The sequence below is a fragment of the Arachis stenosperma genome, chromosome 5, assembly GCF_014773155.1.
Source record: "Arachis stenosperma cultivar V10309 chromosome 5, arast.V10309.gnm1.PFL2, whole genome shotgun sequence".
Classification (NCBI taxonomy): Eukaryota; Viridiplantae; Streptophyta; class Magnoliopsida; order Fabales; family Fabaceae; genus Arachis; species Arachis stenosperma.
This window is the reverse complement of record NC_080381.1, coordinates 5807623-5833443: the sequence shown is the minus strand read 5'-3', so window position 1 is coordinate 5833443 and position 25821 is coordinate 5807623. Positions and strand designations below refer to the sequence as shown.

At 25.4% G+C, this 25821-nt stretch overlaps 2 protein-coding genes across 2 annotated transcripts; one reads left to right on the top strand and one right to left on the bottom strand.

The window, feature by feature from the left end:
• Positions 1 to 522: 522 nt before the first annotated feature.
• LOC130982756 (ras-related protein RABH1b) lies at positions 523 to 3545 on the bottom strand. The gene is made up of 6 exons (XM_057906837.1): positions 3259 to 3545; positions 2876 to 2946; positions 2564 to 2652; positions 2292 to 2403; positions 1451 to 1541; positions 523 to 951 (listed from the first exon to the last, which is right to left on the bottom strand). The coding sequence occupies exons 1-6, from the start codon at positions 3373 to 3375 to the stop codon at positions 808 to 810; spliced, it is 624 nt and encodes a 207-aa protein (XP_057762820.1). The 5' UTR covers positions 3376 to 3545; the 3' UTR covers positions 523 to 807.
• An 8552-nt stretch (positions 3546 to 12097) lies between these two features.
• LOC130979542 (putative cytochrome c oxidase subunit 6b-like) lies at positions 12098 to 25338 on the top strand. The gene is made up of 4 exons (XM_057903005.1): positions 12098 to 12326; positions 12483 to 12559; positions 24914 to 24995; positions 25244 to 25338. The coding sequence occupies exons 1-4, from the start codon at positions 12156 to 12158 to the stop codon at positions 25295 to 25297; spliced, it is 384 nt and encodes a 127-aa protein (XP_057758988.1). The 5' UTR covers positions 12098 to 12155; the 3' UTR covers positions 25298 to 25338.
• The last annotated feature ends 483 nt before the right edge of the window (positions 25339 to 25821 follow it).

Sequence of the window (25821 nt, the reverse complement as noted above, 5' to 3'; positions counted from 1 at the left end):
TTTGTGTCCACATAACATAATCGTAAGTAAATAATGTAACATATTATTGGTATCTCTGATAGACCAAAAACAAATTCATCGCATATCATAACTTCATTTAAGGGCCTACCACTAGCCAATAAATTACGAACGAATGAGTTGACCATTCGACCAACCCAAATTCTTCTCCACTCGACTAAACTCCAATTTTTATATTGGAGCTCCACTCAAGATGATTGAAAATAAGGACACGGAGACAGAAAATACTTCACAAAAATTTTTAGAATAATAAAAATTTATTAATCAAAGTATTTCATCTAAAATTTTATGAAAACCGATTTTGAATGATTATTCTTTTATCTTTTTGAGTAATGGCTTGGGCTCTGCCGGCCATTGATTTTTGAAGCCTCAACGTCAAGTATATTTTAAAATATTATGTGGACTATACATGGTTGGAAAGTTTTAAATTTGAGAGGAGGGAGGGACAGGGATAATCATGGTAGGTAGAGTGTTCTGAATAAATTCATGCATAAACATGGTCAATCCAAACGAACATACAAAATTTTAAATTTATCACACGTTTTATAGGGTACAATACAATGAACAATTCAATATTAAGTTGGCCAACTTTCACTACATTAGTACATTGTTGAAGGCATAACCAGCTAACAAGATATTTCTGCTAGATACTAGATGAAACTTTTCAACCCTAACCCGCCCGACTTTTATATCCTTACTCTTTTCAAACAATGCTGTAAAAGACTAGAGAACCCTGCATAAAACAAAAAGCATGACACAGAAAAAGTGCAAGCACAAGATAAAGCACATTCAGCAAGCACATCCACTTGACTGGGGTTGGGACTGAGGATTGGCTGTTGAGGATTTCAAGTTAACATCAACCATGTCTTCTTGTTTTGCAGCAGATAGTGTTTCCATCCCAGGTAATGCTGCAGCAATTTTTCGAAATAGGGCCTATACATGTGTCCAATAAATAAAGGTATGGTGAGTGGGAAGCAAGAAATGTATTTGAATGAAATTCAGATATCGAAAGTTGTTTCCAGGAAAGAGATATGTAAGATGATACAGAAGAATTGGTAAAGAAAAATTGATCAATGCCTAGCTATTTGAATGTTTCGATGGACCATAACCTAAAATGATTCAAACTGTAACGAGTAGATCACAGATACTTAGGCCCAAACTTATGCAAGACACAGCAGTTTAATTAGTAGCAACATATCACAAATGGAGAAACAACATAAACCTCATTACAGCTGTCCTCTAAGATGATGCTACAGACAATAAGATGCATAATGAAGAACTTTAATTCACCCGGTCTTCCAATGTTAATTATAAAACATGCACAAAGCCAGAGTCTCTACATCATAACTTTGTGCAATTCATTTTACTCAGGCAAGATGCATGAAATTTACTTAAGATGTATGGAAAGAAACCACAGGAGAAGTTAGGCCACCTTTATATTAAACCCAGCTTTTGCACTAGTTTCAATAAACATAACATTGAGTTCACGTGCTTTTGCTTCTCCTTCCTCTATCGAGACTTGCCTGCAAACTCACATAACAAAGACTGTTAGTACAACAATACAGAATGGATTTTTAAGACAGAAACTAAGCACAAGAAGAGCAAACCCAAGTTGCTAAAGCCTTTATTTGGAAGAAAGTTGTGGTCTATTTTTTGTATAACTGAAGCAGATAAACAATTTTACTAATAGCCAAGACTTAGATTAACCTGAATGCAGGACATCCTTAACTAGTAAGCAATATCCTGATTCCTTGGCATGCTTTCTATGATAGCCAACTAAGGCATAATTGGTTAAGGATGGTAAGTCTTTATCCAATAAATGAAAAAAACCATGTAAAATGGAAAATATGGAAAGATGGAGAACTCTGCACCTTGACTGTCACTAAAGCATTCCAATAGCTAGTAGAAAAAGCAAAGTTAAAAATAAAAAAAACACCTCGGTGCTAATCAATTGACTCTATTTGACCAACAACTTCTCTCTCAACAACTTTATGTGCAAAGTTGCAAGTACTTAATCCAAATAATGAGTAATTGGATAATGCAGGAAGAAAATAATGGGGAAGTAATGAGCCAACAAAACATAAGCCAGTATAACGCATTTGTTATAAGAATCCTCAGCCAATACCTAAAAAGTAAACCTTTTTGAATTTTGGACCAACTAGCTAAACAAGTGTTGTTAGATCAGTATATGTGGTTTGGTTAATATTAGTTTGCCTATAGTTTCAAATCTTTTATGTTCCCATAAAATCATTCTCATATTCATTGTCCATTACCTCTTTTCAACAAGATCAGTCTTGTTACCAACAAGAACAATAATGACATCACTGCCTCTCTCTGTTCGCACCTCTTCAATCCACTTTGCTGTGTTTAGGAAAGTCTGCCGGCCTATAAAACAAAGAGCATCAAGTGTATCAGAAAGCAATCGTGACAGAGCTCATAGCTTCAACTCCAATACTACCAAGAAGCAGAAACTGCATTCAGTGGCATAAAACAGTGCATAACAACAACAAAAGAATGAGAGAAAATAAATCCCGAAATGACGTACTTGCAACATCATATACAATAACAGCAACAGATGAGTCCCTAATGTAGCTTGGAATAAGACTTCTGAATCTCTCCTGTCCGGCCGTATCCCTGTCAAATACACAATGAAATGGATTAAGAGCTTGATTTGTCAATCAAATGGAAGGATGGAACACCAAAACTGAAAATAAATATCACCAACTAAACACTTTTAACTTCAGCAAAAGCCAAAAATCCAAAAATCTATATGCTCAATATATTCAATATTCTTTTCGAAAAATAAACACATTTCCCTTCCACTATACAAAATGAGAATGTCAAACCAATATCTTACCACAGCTGCAGTCGTACAGTTCGATCTTCAAGATACATTGTTTTTGATAGAAAATCAATACCAATTGTAGCCTGTTGAAAGAAATAAAATAAATCAACGAAATCATAATATGATTTTGCTCAGCTAAAAAACAACGAAACTAAGATCAATTTGATGACATGGAACCGAATAAGCTACGTGCCTATTGTGCTCCGAAGCTAATCCTAAATCTCAAGGTAAATTTTACTTAGCTGGATTAAAATCACACCATTACCGAGCAAATATGCATGAAATAACTAAATCTAACATATGATTTGTTTAATCAGGAAATCGACGCATTGAACAGGAAGAGATCAAATCAAACACTGAAATTGGAGAGTGGAAATGGATCTGAGAGATGGAACCTGATAGGTGTTGTCGAACTTGTCGTACATGAAGCGAGTGATGATGCTGGTTTTGCCGACGGACTGGTCTCCCAAGAAGACGAGCTTGTACTTCGCAAGAGCTGAAACCGGCGCCATTTTTTGAAGTCAACAGAGCAACACAGTGAGATTTGACTGTGGAATCGGAACGAGACCTGATTCAAAGGAGAGAAACCCCACACGCAGAGACACGGTCGATATTGATCTCCGGTTCTGGTTGCGACGAAGAAAAGAGGAAGAAGATCCAAAGACCTTCTCAATTGGAATTATTCTGTTATTTAAGTAATTTGCATGAGCCTGCCTGCCCAAAAATTAAAATAAAAAAAAAAACAACATATTTGTCTTTACTCAATCAACTTATAAATTTCCAAGAAAAAGATGCACCAAATGAAAAAAAAAATTGAAATTGATTTATAGATACATGAGAAAAAGACTATTTAGTAAGTGTCTAAATATTGTAATATTAGATTTTTAGGTTTCTAGTAAAACATCTCCAGTGTGATAATTTGTCAGAAATTTATATATTTAGTCTAATAATTTATTAGAGATTTATTTGATATATTTTTATTTAGAAATTTAAAAATTTATTTAAAATTAGATACGTCAGTAAGTCTCTCAAATATTATAGCATTTTTATAGGTTTTTATTTTTTTTAGTAAAAGGTTTCGTTTGGGTAAACAACTTAATTAAATTTCTTTTAAAAAAATAGTTTAAACAATAAATGACTATATTAAAAATAGATTATAAATAAATTATTTTGTATTTGGATTTTTAGTTTTAAAAGTGTTTATTTTATAAAAATATAGTAAAAAATAATAATATTATGAGAGAAATCATTTTTTTAACTTCTTTATAAATTCTTAAATAGTTTCTTAAAAAATCGTAATTTAATTTTAAAAATTACACCAAACATTAATACTATTATTTTTTATAAGCCAAAAATTCAAAAAAATTACTTTTAAAATTTTCTAAACGGACTCTTAATGTGATAACTTTTTAGAAATTGATAAATTTAGTCTTGTAATTTATTAGAGATTTATTTAGATACATTTTTACTTAGAGATCTAGAAGTTTACTGTAAAATTAGACAATTTAGTAAGTCTCTCAAATAACAGTATAGCATTAAATTTATAGGTCTCTACTAAAACATGTCTAAGGTGACAATGTTTCAAATTTTTACATTTGTGTTAGTAATTTTGTAAAGACTTATTTTATACATTTTTACTTAAAGATCTAGAAGTTTATTATCATCCTTTAACAATTTACTCAATATTTTATTATTATTAAAAAATTATACATCTATTTTATAATTCTTAAGAAATCTTTTTGTTTTTTTGAAAATATATAATTACATTGTTTTATAAGAAAAAATACACTGTCTATTATAGAGATAAAAAAAATCTTTCACTTTGATAAATATCAAATACTAGCAAAAAAAACTAACAGAAGAGATTATGATTCAAAAAAATGGTACTCTATAATTTGAGTCATTTTTTGTTAGAACTTTTCTTGTTATTTCTATAATTACCGTTGCTGCTAACTTCTCACCTTCAAAAATCTTTAAATTTCTCGTCTTCCACAATAGAGCTACAAGAAGGGCCATAGAAAATTGTCATCTTCCAATACCTTTACTTGCCGTTTTTCAGAAGACTGCAAATTCTATGGTTCTATTTTACGCTATAGCATTTACAAAAAAAGAGGAAGACCAAAACTACATTGCACCAAAGTGTGAAAGATTGTTTCGCTATCATTTCTGCATTTTGGACACATTGTCAAAGTATCTGAAAATATTTGGTTGATCAAATTGAGTACAAGTAATTTTTTATAGGCTGCTTTTCACAAATTTTTTTACTTTGAATGGTAATTTTAACCTCTAAATTGATTTCCAAAGTGTTGAATTCGTCATTACCATTGAAAAGTGCTCAATTGACACATAAAAAAAATCATAAATCACCCAATATCCCGATGCCACATCGTACTGCTTTCTCTTGTTCCAGACCCATTCAATCTTGTCCTTATCATCGTCGTTCAGGGAGAGAATTCGCGAGTTGAGCTCAGGAAAAAAAACTGCTTCAACTAGCTCTAGATCATGTACTCAATTGATGTCTGTTACTGGATTATTGTTGTTACTGACCCTGAGTCCTCTCATATACGAATTTTTGTACCCGATCTTATATTCCATCTCAAATCATTTTCTATCACTTTTCTTTTCTCTAGTAGACTTTGTCAATCCTAAGAAGGTTGATTTTTTTATCTGCCAAAAGCGAGTTAGTGTATCTATAGTATTTTTCTTTGAGTATATGTGTAAGTAGCGACTAGGCTTAGTAGTAATTCACTAAAACTGTTTACCCAGCAAAATTATATTCTTGATCCTTAGGTTCTTAAATCCCAATTCGTCTTTTTTTTTTTGGGCCTGATCATAGGATCCCAATTAATCTAAATCATCTTTTTTTCTATTTTCTTTTAATCCTACCAAAACTAATTTAAAATTCTGTGTATTTTTTTTATTAGAGAATTTAAAAATTTAAAATATAAAAGTATATATATTAAAATAATTCTTTTGATAATTCTAATTAAAATATGTATACCAGCTGCTGATAACATTTTTTTTTCAAGTATAAACTCTTTTAAGATTTTTTTTATCTCTTCATAACCAAAAAAGTTAATTCGTTGTCTATTTCATCTCTCAACCTAATTCAAATGAATTAAAACTTAAGAGTTCTTTAATAAAGAGGGTTATAATATACAATTTTTTAAATTTTTTATTTAACAAATTATTGAAGATTCTAGTTTATCCTCTTGTTATAAATAAAAAGTTTTAAATTTTTATTTTATGTAATATTTAAAATTATAAATATCTATATTTAAATTTTATTCAATTAAATATTAAAAATATAAAAATATTAATTATGAATTTTATTCGTTACTCAATTGAATTGAAAAATTATAAAAAGTTTGTAGTGTTTGTTGAACGAACAGAGTTTTTTTTAAGGATAATTTACTAATTTACATTATTAAAATAAATAAGTTTTATTATTATTCACTTACAACTTTTGCAAAAAATTTATATTTTGGTCCTCTTTTATTTTTATGTAATTTATTGGAGGCTTTTACGAATTACACATTTTAATATAATTTAGACTACTAAAAATTATCAAGTGTAGTTGAGGATAAAGATAAACATAAATTGCATTGCCACAAAATACGTGTATTAAGAAACTACAAATTATATGTAATTGGAGAAGAATTATCCGATGAAGGTTACAATTTATTTGATAACTAAATTAAATTAAGTTCGTATAAATTCAACAAAAAAAAAACAATTTTATTATTAAAAATGTATTTATACACTCTAATTTTTTAATCGTTTTTTTTTTTTCACCCTTAATAAAAATGTGTGTCGTAGTTAAAAAAAACGAAGAAGAGAAAAAAAAAAGAAAAAAAATAATGATAATAATAACAAAAAAGATGATGATGAAGATGATAAGGGTGAAGGAAAAAGAGAATTTTAAATGATAAAAATTTTATTAAAAAATAACATCAAAATTTTTGTTTTTTTTTTTTCTTTTTCTCTTGTTCATGTATTATTGTAGTTATTTATTTTTTTATTTGATTTTTTTTAATTTTATTTCTGTTAAAATAATAAAATAAAAAGAATTATAAAAAATAAAATAAGAAGGAAAATATGAAAAAGAATAATCAGTAAAAGATGAGGAGTGATAGTTTTGAATTATGCAAAATTTATCAGAAAAAATAACATTGAAATTTTTTAATAATAACACTGAATTTCTTAATTTTGACACCAAAATTTTATTACAAAAGTGCAAAATTATTTTTTTTAATGCTACATTTTTTTGTTCTTTTTATTTTTATTTCTTTATTTTCTCTGTTACTCTTACTTTTTTTTAGAACCTTGCTTCTCATATAAAGATTATTTTTGGTTTTGTGTATTTTGTTGTGATTACTTTGATATATGATTTTGTGGTTGATATTGTTGGTTCTTATTCTATACAAACAGGTACACAAATAAGATTGAATCATGAACAAAAACACATCCAAATTAATTTTGGATCAGTTAACGTCATCAATATGCTTAAATGACACCAGAACTACTAAATTTACATTCGATGACCTAATTATACAAAATTCAAGTGAACGATACCAAATGCACTTCAATTAACTCAAAAATGCATCGAAAACTAACTCATAGATGCACTGAAATTATTTAATAATTTTAAAACATAAATTCGTATCGAAAACAATAAGACTGAATAATGAACAAAAACACATATAAATCAATTTTGGAGCAAATAACGTCATATGGTAAAAATTCGACGATAACAATAACAATATGTATTAGAAGATGACGATGACAATAACGATGTTGATCATGATAATGATGATGGTGGAAGAGGAAGATAAGAAATTCAAGTGAAAAAAAAAAGGTGGAAGAGTTGGTGGTACAATAGTGGTATTGATAATTACGATAACGAAATAGAAAGATAATAAAAAAAAGGAAAATAAAAAGAGAAGAAGAAGACGCAGTATTAGAGGTGAGAAGAAGAAGAAGAAGTAGTTTACGTTAAAAGCGATAAATTATTTACATTTAAAAATCAATTACGTATAAGTAACGTGAAAATATAGAGAAGGTTATAACAACTTGATTGAACATGATTAAATAATTCACTTGTTGTAAAGCATTATTGTGAAAGCTACATTATATTATAAGCAAGTACATTATTAATTAAAGTTAAACAATCCTAAAATTTTAACTCAAATTAACTAAAATTAATAACTATATTATAAATTTGATTTTAGTTAATAATATATTAAATTTTTTCAGTTAATAATGTATTTTGTTTTATTTAATTTAAATATGGTAAAGTATACTTTTTGTTTATAAAGTTTGACAAAAATTTTAAAAATATTTCTAAATTTTATTTTGTTTTAATTTTATTCCAAAATTTTTTTATTTGCATCAAATATACCCTCAACGTCTAATTTTTTAAAATATTTAAGACCAATTTAACAATAATGCATAAAAATTATGTTTAATTTGTTTGTGTCAATGGTTATTCTTATAAAATTGTTGTTGAATTGGTACTAAATTTTTTGAAAAATTAGCTGTGAGGGGTATATTTGATGCAAATCGAAAATTTTTGAAACAAAATTAAAACAAAATAAAATTTTTGGATATTTTTAAAATTTTTGTCAAATTTTAGAGACAAAAAATATATTTTATTCTTTAAATATTTTTTAATTTTATAAGCATTATTTAATTTTTTTAGTTAATAATGTATTTTTTCATAATTTCTATAGTCTCCAACAAATTATCTTTGTCAATTGTACATAATTGTACATAATTGTACATAGTAGTCTCGTATTATATATTCAATTGAATAGATGTGTAATTCGTGACCATTTCTACGGGTGGAAATATATTAGGTCAGGCCAGTCTTTATTCTTAATAGATCTGGCCTGTTATGTAATTTATTAGTCTGAATTTGTCTTATAGTCTGTTATAAATTTTTTATAAAGTATTAGATCTGATTTGTTATTCAACTTAGTCTGGCTTTAAATCTATTAAAAAGCATGATTTTTTTTACAAAAATAAAAATATTATTTAAAAAATTATTTTTTAATAAAAATATTTAAATGTAATATATCATATTTAATATTTATAAGAATTTTTAATTTTTTAAAATATTTAAGATATATAAAAATATTTATAATAAAAAATAATAAATTTAAAATATCTCATAATTTTGTTAATAAAAAAATTATTTATATATTTAATTATGTTTTAACAGACTCAGACAGGTTTGACAGGTTAATAAAACTAATTAGTGAGTTTAACCTTGACCTATTAGCAAATTAAGGCTTTTAAAAGAGTCTTATGTGCCTATTTTATAATAAACCAGGCTAAGTCAGACCAAACACAAGCCAAACTGCAGGCTGTCGGACCTTTTTTTCACTTCTAACAGTCTCTCACAAATTATATTAAAATATAAAATTTATAGAAGCTTCCAATGAATTATATATATAAGGACCGAAATTTATTTTTTATAAAAATTATAATTGGTTAATATTAAAGTCTATTTATTTTAATAATGCAAATTATATTTTTTTAGGAATAAAATGCTTTTTTTATTATAATTGGTTGTGCTTACTACTATATTGGAGGTTGCTGCATCATTTTCAGTTGCAGAAATAGAAGTATGGGTTATCTTTATGGGTCTGAGTTTAGCAGCATAAGAGTATTTTTTAGAAATAAAAGTGAAAGGGGATAATATTAAAGTAATTCAAACTCTGAAAGCTACACTAATTTTTACGGGTCTCATTAGTACTATCATAATAAACTGTAAAACCTTTTTGAATAATTTTAGGTTTTACAACTTTACGCGTATAAAAAAGAAGTAAAAATTAGTAGCACACATATTTGCTAATTTAACTCATACCAAGTTAAATTTAATATAGCTGAAAAAAACTCATATAATTATTTATAATTTGGTCTACTTTGATATTACGGGTCTCCCTTCTTAATATAAATTTTTCTTTAAAAGAAGTTTCATCACATGATTAAGCATTACATGTAGTAAAAAAAAATAAGAAAAAAGCATTACATACAATTATCCTTCATATTAGTATTGATGAGAGTTAAGTTTTAAAGTAATCTATAAAATTAGTGTCGTGTATTAAAATTGTCTTTAAATTTTTAATCATACAAATTACGTCTTTGATATTAATAAAAGTACACTAAATTAATCTTGACCTACTTTTTTATTAATGGTGTAATGACGTGATTTAATAATGTGGATTATTAGTAATATGTGTTAATAATTTGGCCATGTATAAATGATATACTGACTAGTGACACGTGGCATACTGACGTAGACGGTTGTACCACGTATCACAATACTATTATTTGCATATCAATTTGTGCCACGTGTCGCAACAATATTTATTTACGTATTATCTATTATATTATTATTCTAGATGTACCAAATTGATATTTAATTTTATATTAAATTATTACTTTTAGAAATTAAAATGAGCTATTTAATATAAAATTAGAGACTAATTTAGTGTATTTACACTAATAATCTAACAGATAACACATGAAACTTGGCATGTAGCCAAAAAGCATTGTAATATATGGTATAATTATTTATGTCAGCATGTTACGTGTTACAAATTAGCATATCATTATATTATTATACGTGACCAATTTATTAAATAATATATGTCACCAATAATTTATATTATTAAATTTTGTCATCATACCGTTAATAAAAAATAAATTAACAACTAATATAATACATTTTTATTTATTTTAAAAACATAATTAATACAATTAAAATTTTATAAATAATTTTAATACATGAGACTAACTCAAAGCATCTTGCACTTAACTCGTCCTTTATAACTATCATATTACTATACTATTTAGTATTTTCTCCAAACTATCATTTCAGGTGCGTATAAAAAAAAATTAGGAAATTAATATTTTTATTAAAATTTAATTTATATTTAATTAGTAAAAAAATAATTAATTTTATACTATTAAATAAAATTTTATATTATTAAAAATATTAATAATAACTAATTAATAATTATAAATTATAAAAATTGTTGATCCTAGTATTTCACTAAAAAAATCTCGAGCCCATTTCTCTATTCATTATTGTAATGATTAATCGACAAAGTTAACTAATTTGCGCTGATGATATAAGTATTTTGATCTTAAGTTCACATTTTAATAAAACATAAGAATATATTATGCTCTTAAATATAAACAGCAGTATTAATTATTAAAGGATTAATATATTTTAGGTTTAATTATTATGTTGATTCTTATAACTTCACAAAAATTTCAATTAAGTCTTTATAGTTTTTTTTTTTAATTGAGTCTTTGCGTCAAATTTTTTTTTAATTGAATCTCTATACTTTTTTATTTTTATTTAGGTTCCTATACCAATTTTTTTAATTGGGTTCTTATAAAATTAAGTCAATTACTACTAAAAAAAATTTAATTAAAAAAATTAATGTAGAGATTCAATTAAAAAAAATTATAAAGACTTAATTAAAAATTTTACGAAACTATAGATCAATAAAATAATTAAACCTATATTTTATGATTTATAATTATTAACTAGTTATTATTAATATTTTTAATAATATAAAAATATATTTTATAATGTAAAATACTAAGGTTATATAATTTTTTTAATAATTAAATACTGATTAATCTTAATAAAAATACTAATTTTTAAAAATTTTTTAAATATAAATTTAAATAATGAACAAATTAAATAATATTATTGACAATACAGTGCAAACTCCTAGGTCCTAGCCCATTAATTTATTGGATCGGATCCAGGAAATTCAACTATTCATAGTGTTTTTTATTGCCAAAAAATGCTTTATTATATATTTTTTTCCACTATATTAAGTATCTAACGATTTTTTTTAATAATATAAACAATCATTCATAAAGTAAAAATATACATTATATTTTTAAATTATTTATTTAAATTTTAATATTAAAATAATTATTTATATATTTAATAAAATAATTATATAATATATTTATTATTTATATTATTTAATATTTTTATTGATGAGTTATGTTTTTTCTTTTTCATACTATCTAATATCTTTTTCCAAAGAAAGTGAGAAGGAGTCAAAAAAAGAGACGTTGATGTGCTTCAGAACGGTGACACCTGTTACGCCGAAAGCTAGGTGTCTTGCAGCGTGGCGTTACTATACTACTCTATCAATGTTGAACGTATCGGTTTTATATAGTTTGTGATTAGAAAAAACAAACCAAAAAACTAAGAAAAACAAACGCAGTTGCAAACAACAATAAAGAATCGTTAATGTCGACGGCAGGAACACCGTTGGATCCGCATGATAAGATGAGGGCTAGGGACGTGAGCAAAGTGGCGCGTGGCGAGCAAGCTCCGAGGCCTCCTCACGAATTCGGCACCGTTTCTCCACCTCCTCCTCCTTCTTCCACGGATTATATCGATGCTAAGAGAAGCAACCAGGTAACTACATTTCAATGCGCTATATATATATATATATATATATATATAATCTTACCTGCCTTATTACGATGAATTAGTTTTCATGGCAAGACTCATGAAAACCTGAGTTTCTATTAATTAACCTTGCCCACTGATTTTGATGCCCTAATGAAACAGGATGAAAATGGTGCCAAAGTAGCAACCACGGATTATCAAACGCGGCACTGTTACGTGAAGTACGTGGAATATCACAGGTAAGTGGAGATGATAATTATTATTATTTAAGAAAATTTCATTTTTTGTTTAGAGATGCTAAAATGAACATTTTTTTTTATTTGTAAAATATATAATTTTTTTATAATTAAATTTTTTATTTTATTTTATATTTTTGTATTAATTAATATTAATTTTATTTATTTTTCAAAAAAAATATTTTTTATAAAAGTATTTTTTAACAAAAATTTTATTTTTTTATTAAATTTTGTTTATCATCAAAATATTTTTTAATAATTTTTTATTGATTAAATTATATTTTTATCACTATTTTTTAAAAAATTAATAATTAAATTATTTTTTTAAAATATTCTTCAATATTTTTTAAATTATTAAATTATAATTTTATCAAAATTTTCATTTACAATTATTTTTATATTTTGTTATTAATTTTTTGATATTAATATATATTATTTTAATATTAAATAAAAATTTATCACTATTAATAGATAACAATTAATATATATCGATATCAAAAATAATTTAATCAAAATTCTTTTATTTAATATTAATATAATTATTATAATTATTAATAAAAATTTTGATAAAATGATAATTTAATAATTAAAAAATTATTGAAAGGTATTTTAAAAAAATTTAATTATTAATTTTGAATAAAGTATCGTATTGTCTCTAATGTTTAGGATTAGGAAAAGTTACAAATTCAATCGTCCTATTTAAATCTCTAACATTTTAAAATTGGGTTAATGTTGTCCTGTCATTAGGATTCGTTAACAGAATTGACGGCGGGACAAAATTGAGACGATTTTGAAACGTTAGGGACTTAGATAGAACAAAAATGTTTGGGATAAAAATGATACATAGAAATAAATTTTAATTTTATCCTTCGATAATATCAATTTTTTTACTATACATAGTATTTAATTATTTTTTAATCACATATAAGTAAATTACACTTAATCACATTATTTTCATCTTAAATAAATTTATTTTTTTTATAATTTTATACCTAAAAATTTTTAGTCATCATGAAATATTTGTAGAATGATTAGTACATAAATTTGCAGAAAAAATTATATATATACAATAAAATATAAATTGTACATTTTTTCTCTAATATATTCAAAAATTTTTAATATTTAATTTAGTTAAATTTTATTTTTAATTTTATTCTTCAATAATATTAAATTTTTATGATAAATAATTATTCAATTATTTTTTTAATTTTATTCTTAATCACATTAAATTTTTTTAAGTGAATTTATTTTTTATTAAGAATAAAATTAAAAAATAAATTAAATAATTATTTGTCGTAAAAAAATGAAATCTCATATATTTTACATATATTATATAATTAAATAAGATAAAATTTAATTTATATAATATTTTATTAAATTTTAAATTTAGAATTTGATCAATATTTTATCAGTTGAATGAAATATATAACTTTAATATTTTTCACTAACTATAAGAAGTATGTAAGTTATAACATTATAATACAATATAATAACCAAATCATAATAATTACACGATGTAATTTAATTAGTTGTTATTATTACCATAATTATTTTTCCAAGTTTATTAAAAACTAAAATTATTGAAATTATTTAATTTTACTCTTAATTAAAAATAAATTCACTTAAAAAAATAATGTGATTAAAAATAAAATTTAAAAAATAATTGACCGGTTGACCCCTTGGCTTTTCCGGCGATATCGTTAAAAAGAGAAAACTCATACTAATAATATGATAACTCCAATCCATAATCGCAACGACCTAATTGCAAGAGCGGAGCTCTACCAACTGAGACTTTTTTGATACGATCAGGAAAATTTTTATCTATGAGATTTCTTTTCGCATTGAATTTCATCAAATCCTAACAAGTCGGACAGCGGGAGGCCCACACGACGGGCTCTATTCTGTGATTTAAGGAACCCTTCCAATTCAATTGAAAAATAAAAACTTTGTTTCAGGAATAGTGGCGTTGAGTTTCTCGATCCTTTGCCTTAAATAGTTTTCTATTGTAAAAATTTGATATTATTGAAGAATAAAATTAAAAATAAAATTTAACTAAATTAAACATTAAATAATTTTGATACATTATTATTAGAGACAAAAAGTATGATATATATATATATATATATATATATATATATATATATATTCGTAAGTTTATGTACTAGTCATTTTTCAAACATTTTATAATAACTAAAAATCTTTAAGAGTAAAATCATAAAAAAGTTAGTTTATTTAGAATGAAAGTAATACGACTAAGTATAATTTATTTAGATGTGATTAAAAAATAATTGAATACTATGTACAGTAAAAAATTGATATTATTGAAGGAGAAAATTAAAATTTATTTCTATATATCATTTTTTACTCCAACGTTTTAGTCCTATTTAAGTCTCTAATGTTTTAAAATCGTCTCAATTTTATTCTGCCGTTAATTTTGAAAGGGACTTAAATAGGACGATTGAAACGTTATGGACAACTTTAGAACTTATTCCAAATATTGGAGATAAAAACGATACTTTACTCATTAATTTTTTTAAAAAATATTTTGGTAAAGATTTAATTTAATCAATAAAAAAGCAAAATTTAATAGAAAAAAATAAAATTTTTTACTAAAGGATATTTTTGTAAAAAATAAAATTTTTTAATGGATAAATTAATTTTTGATTAACATAAAAAATTTAAAATTGATTAAAGAGAGTTTTTTAAAAATTATATATATATATATATATATATATATATTACAAATAAAAAAAATATTATTTTAATATTTTTAAAGTGTCATTTTAGTATCTTTTAGAGAAAAAAATATAATTTTTTCTTATTATTATTAAGTATTGGGTTTACCTTTTTTTTTCTTTTTTTTTTTGGGTTAAAAACGAAGGGCGAAGGGGGAAGTAATTAAAAGTTTTCTTTCTTATTAATTCTCCTTTTCATTATGATTAAGTGATTTTATTTTTCTTCAAATTAACTAAAAGAGTAAATGGGTAATTGGACACAGAAAGATTTTTGTGCACACAATAAAATTAAAATTCCAATTTAAATATTAAAGATGTGTAACCACAGACAAAATTAATCTGTTGTTTTCGTTAAAGTTTAAGAAAATTATATGGTACAGATCTAAATCTGTACAGATTTACAGATTTAATAATCTAAACCACACATTCTAAGTTACACTTTTCACTCAAAACCGTAACTCTTCATAAAGAAAAGCGTCACCTAATGGAAAAAAGTAAATTAGAAGATTTAAGAGAAGAAATAATTAAGTTATCAAAATTAATAGATCAAAAATTAATGATTTTAACTAATGTTAATTGTAATGACACCGAATTCTTAAAATCAATACAAAATGATTTTTCTCAAAATCTTTATTTTACTATAAGTTTTATTGAAATACTTTAAAAATTTGAAAAAACTTATTTTTCACACGAAATTTCTAAAAAATGTTACCATGGAAATGATTCTCCACATCTTTATCATACCTTCAACCCACAATTAAATTATATAGTAGAAATGTTCGAAGAAATATTAGTATGTATAAAATTTCAAAGGGATAAGGAAAAAGAGAATCCTAAAAAAGAAAAACTTCAAAATATAATCAACATAACAGATCTAAAAGTAAAACCACCATTAAAATTATGAATATTGAAAAAAAATTAGAAGAAGTTACAATGCTTTTTAAACAATTAAAAATGACTCAAGAAAATAATATTATGGAACATGGTTTTCAAATAGAAGAAGAGTTAGTTAATTCTAAAAATATAGAAAATGAAGAACACATTCTAGATTATTCAAGTGACGAAGAACCAGCAATTCCAATACAAGTAAAAAATGAAGCTGGAACATCTAAGGATAATCAATCTCAATTTAAATGGAAAACATGTTTTGATAATTATGCTTTTAAAAAAGGGTTTATAAATAAAGATTCAAAATATACAAAAATATCATCAAAATACGTTCCTAAAATCCAGGAAATAGAAGGAGAAAGAATACTCGATTTAGACTGCAAAAAGAACGAAAAAGAAATTTTCGAAAACTGGTTAAATTCCTTCTTATTAGAAGCATTTACTAATCCAAAACTTAGTGAATTATCTGGAAGAGACATTTGGAATTACATAGGGTTTCATACTAAAGGAACTATAAGAGATTATATGACATCAATAGAAAACCAAATAATAGAAGAATTAGAAATAAAAACAACAGCTTATGATAAGATATTATATATAATGATGATTCTATATAAAGAATTTTTTGGAAAAAATATTATAGATCATAGACAAGAAGTCTATAATAAAGAATATCAAGAAGCAAAAAACCATTTAGCTAATATTCAGATATATGATTTATGTAATGTGGAATCTTATATATGTGAATATAGAATACATTATTACAAATTAAAAGAAGAAGATAAAAATCATTATCTTAGTATGTACATAACAAAACTTCCATATCTTGCTAATGAATTTATAATGGGAAGATTTATAAGAGAAATAAATAGAGGAACAATTGAAAATAATTTTGGTGGAGCAACCTCTGCAATAAGAGAGGAAATAAAAGAACGTTGTATGCAAGAAGCAACTCAAAAAAGATTTGCAAGTATAATCAGAATTTGCTGTCAGGATAATGAAGAGATACCTCAAAAATATGGTCTTAATAAAAATTTTCAAAGAAAAAGAAAATATCAATTTAGAAAAAGAAAATACTATCCAAACTGGAGAAAAAAGAGATATTTTAGAAAAGAAAATAACAATAAAAACAAAAGACAAAGAAATAACTATTGCCCGAATAAAAAAGAAAATTGTAAATGTTGGTATTGCCAAGAAGAAGGACACTATGCAAATGAATGTCCGAAAAAGAAGGATAAAAAGGATCTTACTAAACAAATAGAAATTGCTAAGTCTTGTTTCATGGAACCATTAGAAGAATCTGATGATAACTTAGACTATATTTTTGAATATGTCTCGGAAACAGACTCAGAGACTGAGTAATAATGCTACATTTATTACTATAAAAATAACAGAAAAGTTTATAAATGCTTTCATAGATTCTGGGGCAACACAATGCTTTGCTAGTTCAAATATAAAACTTGATTGGAAAAAATTAAAGAAACCATTAAGAGTTAGAATAGCTGACAAATTAATACATAAAATTGACCAAAAAGCAGAGATGGTTGAAATTTTTATTCAAAATTATAGGTTCATTGTTCCATCTATATATATGTTAGATTCTGGAATGGATTTTATCATAGGAAATAACTTTTTAAAGCTATATCATCCATTCATTCAAGAATTAACATATATAGTTTTAAAAGCTCCACACGATTCTTCAATAAATCAAAAATCAAAACGTATAAAAATACCAACTACTACTATAGATAAGATCTTAAAATTTAAAATATTTTCTATATTAGAAACATGTTATTTAAATCTATACTTTCAGATAAATATTCCAAAAAATAATCTTGAAATAAAGATAGAAGAACTATTGGATGAAATTTGTACTGAAAATTCTTTAGATATTAAAAATACAAATAACGAATTAGTAAGCATTAAATTAAAAGATCCCACAAAAGAGTAAATGTTCCAAATAAAATTCCTTATTCCGCAAGAGATAGAGAAGAGTTCTCATTAGAATGTAAAGATCTTTTGGAAAAAAGGAATTATAAGATTAAGTAAAAGTCCTCATGCGGCTCCAGCATTTTACGTTGAAAACAATAATGAAATTAAAAGGGGAAAACGAAGAATGGTAATAAACTATAAGAAAATGAATGAAGCAACTATTGGTGATGCTCATAAACTTCCAAGAAAAGATTCTATTTTAGAAAAAATTAAGGGAGCAACTTGGTTTTCATCTCTTGATGCAAAATCAAGATATTGGCAATTTCGTTTAGATGAAGAAACAAAGAAATTAACTGTTTTTACTTGCCCAACAAAAGAATCAACAAGTGTGTTGCTTTATGAATGGAATGTATTACCATTCGGATTAAAGCAAGCCCCAGGTATTTATCAAAGATTTATGGAAGAAAATCTAAAAGAGTTAAATGAATTTGTTTTAGTATACATTGATGATATACTAATTTTTACAAAACAGGATAAAGAAGATCATCTTCAAAAATTATTAATAGTTTTAGAAAGATATAAACAGAAAGGATTAGTTCTTAGCAAAAAGAAAGCAAGAATAGTAAAACAAGAAATAGAGTTTCTTGGATTAATTCTATCTACTCAAGGAAAGCTAAAACTTCAACCAAATGTTCTAGAAAAGGTAAATTTATTTCCTAACAGAATAGAAGATAGAAAATAATTACAAAGATTTTTAGGGTGTATAAATTATATTTCGGATCAAGGATTTTTAAAGAATATAACAGAATACACTAAAAGCTTATTTCCAAAAATAAGTACTAAAAAAAATGGAAATGGGATGAAAAAGATAGTATACAAATTCAAAGAATTAAAGAATTATGTGAAAAACTTCCAGAACTTTATATTCCAGAAGAAAATGACTACTTAATAGTAGAAACAGATGCTTCAGACATAACCTGGTCAGGATGTCTAAAAGCTAAGAAAGCTATAAAAAGTTTGGAATAAGAAAAAGAATCACTAGATTCTAAATATCCCCCAAAGGAATTACTTTGCAGGTATATTTCAGGGACTTTTACTCCAATAGAACAGAGATATACCACTCATGAAAAGGAAACTCTAGCAGCAATTAAATCTCTTAAGAAATGGAAAATTGATTTACTACCCAGAGAATTTACATTAAGGACAGATTCAAGTTACCTAACAGGTTTCATACGATATAACTTAAAAGTTGATTATAATCATGGACGATTGGTAAGATGGCAATTATTTTTGTTACAATATCCAATAAAAATTGAATATATTAAGGGTGACAAAAATGTTATTGCAGATACATTAACAAGAGAATGGAGTTCGTTTACAACGCATTAGATCAAGAAATCCAGAAATACGAACAAGAACTCGAAAAATGCAAGCATTGTCAGCAAATAAGGATACAGATCCAATCCCTTAAGAAGGCCATCGAAGCAATGAAATCAACACAACAACCAAAACCATCAGAGTTCAGCCAGCTAAGCGTGGTGGACAAATCAGGTGAAGAAAAAATTCCAGAAAATAAAATAATTGCTGAAATTATCAAAAAATTTACCCAAGATAAAAATATTATGTAATTTATAATGGCCCCATGAAAGGAGTATATGATGCTTGGGAAAAAGCAGCACCATTTACACATAAATCAAGGATAATTCATAAAGGAGGATTTTTAACACTGGAAGAAGCAAAGGAATCTTTTAGGGAATATGAAGCTCTTCATCCAGAGTAAACCCTAAAAAGAGCAGATAAAGCTCCAATTCAAACCCAGAGAACAGGAATAATAAGAAACATTCCTACAAGGGCTGAAATCAAGGAAAAGAAAAGGGTCTGTAGATCAAATCTCAGAGAAACTCTTAACATAGTCCTGAATTGGACTGAAGAAAAAAGGGCAATCTTGGGATATTATCCTATTGCCAAAGAACAGCTAACAAAGCTGGTTATATTTCCAGATGTTTCCCCATCTGACACCTATCAGTTTTTCCAGTATGGATTAATTGATACAATTTTAATTTTTAATGATTTGAAAATTATTAGTGAGTTTCCTGCAGGATTCATTGATGCAATAAAGAGATTTAAAAATATGATTGACAACGTAAATCCAATGGATATATCCTTAAAATTTACGAATAGTCAACCTATTTTTAATGAAGAAGAAGAATGCTTGGTTCCAGCACATCAAGTAATCTTCATGTCCGTCTTCCCAGGAAATTTTCAACCAATTGATCAAGTTCAAGATTTAACAATCTACAGTCATGAAGGAAAACTAGCCAGCACACTAGCAAGGGTTTTCGAAAGAACTCAAAAGATAACAAGGAAATCTCACACAATAATCAATTATAAAAGCAGAAATACTTTGCTTGTGTCCAGTAAAAAGAATGAAATTGAAGAAAGAGAGATGAGACTCTTAGTGGAATTTGAATCAGCATTCTACAACTTATCTGGACTCTTAGAAAAGCTCTCCGAAGGGATAAAGAGGAATCTCTGCTATTTGATAAAAGACAGAGAAGACCACAAGTGCCAGCTATGTGTCTCAGAGTTATCTGAAGAAAGCAATAATAAAACGGAATCAACCCACATGATAAAGGAAGAAGACAACACATCTGAAGGTCACATAATGAAAGAGGAGGGCAGCACATCTGAAGCATCTCTCAACATTATTGCATAGTGACGTAAGCGCTTAGGTCATAGAGCACCAACAATGTAGCTGGTGCAAGATAATAAACAATGACGTAAGCAATGACGTCATAAGAAGGGTAAGGATGGGAATTGTCCATCAGACCCAACCATTATAAATAGGTTGCTTAGGCAATTATAGAAGGCATCAGACAATAGAAAGCAGGAGGCTAAGAGTACTCATATGCTAGGAGAGCAAGGAGGAAGTTGCCAAGGCGATTCTATAGTCTGAAGAAGAATTCCCTTAGAAAAAACCAATTCTAAACTCCCCTCTGGAGTTAGTATCTACAATCTCCCCTCTGGAGATAAAAACATCTTATGTAAATATTCTAAATAAAGGAAGTTTTTCTCCAAAAAGGTACGCCTTTAGCCTTTATCCTAATCTCATAGTTATGAATTATTTAGAAAGTTTAGAATTAACGGAAGAATCTGATTATTATAGATTATCTGCCTTACTAGATAATGAAAAACAGGCTGTTCTAAAAACAGAATTAAATCTCAAATCAAATGAAAATTTTAATAAACAAAATCTTTTAAAAGAAGTTTTTAATAGAAAAAATATATACTATGGAAAAATTCAACTTGAAGCCCCTATAAAGATAAAATCCGCCAATGGAGAACTTGAAATAGCTTTGATAAATGATGAAGAATTGAGTAAACAGATTGAGAAAATTAAGGATCAACAAAAAAAGATCTAAAATTGGATGGATTCATATTAGTACTATACAAGTCTTAATCAAATCTACATATATGAAAGGAATTAATTCACCAATAAGCTTAGCAATCTGTGACACAAGAATTACCGATGACCCAATAGATCAAATAATTGGAATTGTTCATGGAAACTTGGCAAACGTAAATGTTAAATTCAATGCCCATCTTGGATATGCTATATCTTTATCAACTGAAAATCTTGGAAGATCTATAAGTTTGGCTTATAAATTTCACAAAAAGAATTTAATGGAACAAGACGATGAACCATTTTCAATTACATATGCAATAAATTATGCTTTAACAAATAGTCATCATAGTATAATATTTAAAAATAGAGAAAGAATTTATGTCGATGAATTATTTCAGAAAATTGTAAAGACAGAAATACCAAAATATAAAGCTATTGAAAATCCAGTTCTTTTACTAAAAAAACCATCAGGAAAATTAGTTTCTTCAAATTTTCAAATAAGAGAATCCAAAATTAATAGCCCGTTAAGTTTATCTAAGTTAAAGATCAAAGAAGAAAATTCTGAAATAAAAGAATTAACAAAAAAGGTCGAAAAATTAAATGAAACCATAAACACTAAGTTATGACAATAAATAAAGAAAAAATATATGTAACTTATCAAGACAAGAAACAAGAGCTCTTTGAAAGAGAAAATCGGTTGAATTATTTACAGTTTTCTGAAATAAATCAAAGAGCATTTAAAGCTCTAAAAATAATCTATGACAAATTGAAAGGAGAAGTTGAAGAGTTAGAAAAATTAATAGAATCTCTAGAAAATAGTGATGAATCGATGATAGAATTTGTAGAAATTCTAAGATAAATAATGAAGTATACAAAGATTGAAAGACCAGAAAACAAAATAAAAAGAAAAATGGCGAAAAAATTAAAAAATAAAATAAAGGGGTATAAAAGGGAATTAAATAATCTTCAGTTCGAAATTAATGACCTTATAATAAAAAGGATAGAAATAAGAATAAATATAAACAAGTTGGAACTAAACTTAAAAAATTTATAAATGCCTGGAAAACCATATTATGACTTAAAAGAATTAAAGCTGTTGAAAGAAAAAATGGAGAATAAAGTTGAAAAATTAAAAAGATATTTAGAAACAACAGAAAGTGTATAAATAAAAGAGGTTTTTGAAAATTTAAAAAATTATATTAAAAAGACAAACAGATAAAATATTTTATATACAATAATCCATGCAAAAAAAATATTATAAATTAAAACAAAATTGAAAAACTATAAAAATGAAATCAGAATTAGTAATAGTAGAAATTGTCAATACTTTTTATGAAATTGTAAACTATAAAGTACCACCAACCAAATCTATACAAATTATAAACTTATTCGAAGCAAAATATGAAGATTTAATAGAAATTTTTAAAATAGAAATTTTGAAAAAGAAATTACATTTAAAAATTGGTATCAGAGTCAAGTTAACGATTAAGGATAACACTTTCTCTTTAAGCAACACTTTTAGTGATACGCTTTTAAATCAATAAAAGACAAAAATTTATAAATCTGTATAAAAGTATATCTGTACAGTAGATGAACCCTAAAGTTTATTATATACGTGATGATTAAAATGAGTTAGCATTTTTTATCGTTATCGTTGTACAGGGTATCTTACGTGAAAAATAACAATTTTATTTATTTTGAAATCAACACATTATTATAATTAAAAAATAGAGTATCATTTTTTTTTAAGATAGAGTATCATTTTTTTAGTAAAATTTCAAAAAATTATTTTTATCTATAATTTAATTATTAATTTTTAAAGTCACTAATTTCAACTCTCGTCTTCGTGTTTAAGTTCAACGTCAATTTCATAGTTATATCATCTGAATCCATCTCCTGACTCAAAACAACATTTTGTCTTTCAGAAAATAAATTTTACAATAAATTAGCATCCAAAATGGTTTTATCTCTGGATTTATTTTCGACTCATCTAATCAAATGAAATACTCGCATGTCAATTCATTTTTTTTTTTCATTGAAGATGAACAGAACTAAGACATAAATAATATAAAAAAAAAACTTTCAATAAATACAGTTTAAAACCAAATTCCAAACGCATATCTTATACAAAGGACGATTTTTTAGTGTTCATGATTTTAACAAAACCACCCGATTTTTTACTGTTAATGATTTTAACAATACCACCTCAATGTTATGGTAGTGTTTGTCATTATTGAAAGTTTTTTTTTTTTAAATTCTGATGGAATTTCGAGGGTAAAACACATTAATGAACTATTTTAATTTTAAAATTATGCTAAGGTCTTATTTTGATTTTTGTTACAAGTATGTTTTAAATAATTTTATGTAAATCGAATCAATTAAATTCAATTTAGCATATATATATATATATGCTATATTAATTAATTTGATTTATTATTGAACCGTACATATATATAATATATATTACTGACATTTATGTTTTAAAGTTAATATAGAATAAATAAAAAAAATATTCAATTTAGTCTCTGAAATTATACTCGAGTCTTAATTTAGTCTTTAAAATTTTAATTGTCTTAATTGACAGAAACCACCGTAGAGACTAATATGATTAAAATTTGAAAAGTTTAGTGACTAAATTGAGGTAATTAAAACTTTAAGAACTAAATTGAGGCTTGAATGTAACTTTATGAACCAAACTAAGTATTTTCTCAATAAATAATAAGTCGTAAATCGAATCAATATGTACTATTTAGTATTAATTTAATTTACATATATATGTTGTATTAGTAGTAAATTCAATTACAACATATACATGTTTTACATTGAAAGAGTTTACATGAAATCATTTAAGACGTGCTTTTAAAAAAAATTAAAATAAAACATTGACGTAATTTTAAGATTAAAATAATTTTATATCCATCAATGTCATTTAAGCTATTTTGGCGGAATACTCTTTTAATTGTTAAATCTAGACATATTTTCAATTTCTCACCTAGTTGCTTCAGAAAAAATTTGTAAAACTAGAGTTTAATTAATTTAGGGCTAAAAAATATACTACTTTTAATAATATTTTTATTTTAAAATAGATAAAATTATTATTTTTCACTTCAGATATCCTAAATAATGATAAAAAGTGCTAATTCACCGTTTTAATGGCTACGTATTCATTAAATTTAATGAAAATAGTCCTTCTAATAATGATAAATTAGTTTTATTCATTGTTTGTCATTTTTAGTGTATATATTGAAATTTTGATATTATCGTATGTATTTTTGTAACTTCAAACTTTTTTTTTATATATATTTGTGTTTATTTATTCCAACTAAAATAACTGTTTTGTAACCGAATTTTTTTATAAATAATTGTATTTTTCTTTTTTATTTTTAACTTAATCAGATGCATTAAGCAAAAGGGCGAAAAGACATCTGAATGCAATAAACTTGGCAATTCTCTTAGGTCCTCATGCCCAACTGAATTGGTAAGCCACAAATTACAATGGTACAAACTCAGATGCAGTTGACTTCACGTCAAATCATCTAACGATTTTTAGTTATGTCGACTGTAATTGAGTTTCCACTAATTATCATTCAAGTTTTTCTTCAAGTCTTTTAATTTTTCCTCTTTTACAAATCGCATAAGGGAATTGTAACGAATTTAAACACATTGTCATATAAATTTTTATTTTTAGTCCTTTTTCTGTTTTTTTATTTATTTGTTTATTTACAGATTGCAGAATGGGATAAGGAGAGAAGAGAAGGACAGTTTCCTGATGCGTTATAGGCTTGATTGTATCATCTTTTATTTTGAAAAAAATTGGTAAGAATAACACGTGAAATTAGACTTTGTATACCTTCTTAAAAAAAGATTGTTAGAACAATTTCTTTTATGTAACCAACAAAAGAACAATTTCTTTTATGTAACCAACAAAAGGCGTAGCTAACTTTAGTCAATTTCTTTTAGGCTGCATTCTAAGGTCTGAGAGAAAAAATATATTCATAATATATAAAAAAACAATTAAATTATATAAAAAAAATTAAATTATATTTTTTTGTAATTAGATGTTAATAAATAATGGTAATCGGTCTGTTTTCTCTTTGATACAAATTTTTATATATACATTCTAATCACAGCAAATCTTTTCTTAATATAACCACTTGATCTGTTATCTTAATTTATTCCTACTAAAAATATATATGACAGATTGCTATATACATAAATAACCAAACTTTTTAATTGATATTTCTATATATAACTTATGTTGACCGTTGTTACTCCCCTCAAGTTGGCGCGTGTAAATTTTGAAT

Coding starts and splice junctions, on each gene's coding strand:
- LOC130982756 (XM_057906837.1), bottom strand. CDS start 3,375: ATGGCGCCGGTTTCAGCTCTTGCGAAGTACAAGCTCGTCTTCTTGGGA. Junction 2,653..2,875: donor ACTGTACGACTGCAGCTGTG/GTAAGATATTGG, acceptor TGTATTTGACAG/GGATACGGCCGGACAGGAGA. Junction 2,404..2,563: donor TATTGTATATGATGTTGCAA/GTACGTCATTTC, acceptor TTTGTTTTATAG/GCCGGCAGACTTTCCTAAAC.
- LOC130979542 (XM_057903005.1), top strand. CDS start 12,156: ATGTCGACGGCAGGAACACCGTTGGATCCGCATGATAAGATGAGGGCT. Junction 12,560..24,913: donor AAGTACGTGGAATATCACAG/GTAAGTGGAGAT, acceptor TAACTTAATCAG/ATGCATTAAGCAAAAGGGCG. Junction 24,996..25,243: donor CCTCATGCCCAACTGAATTG/GTAAGCCACAAA, acceptor GTTTATTTACAG/ATTGCAGAATGGGATAAGGA.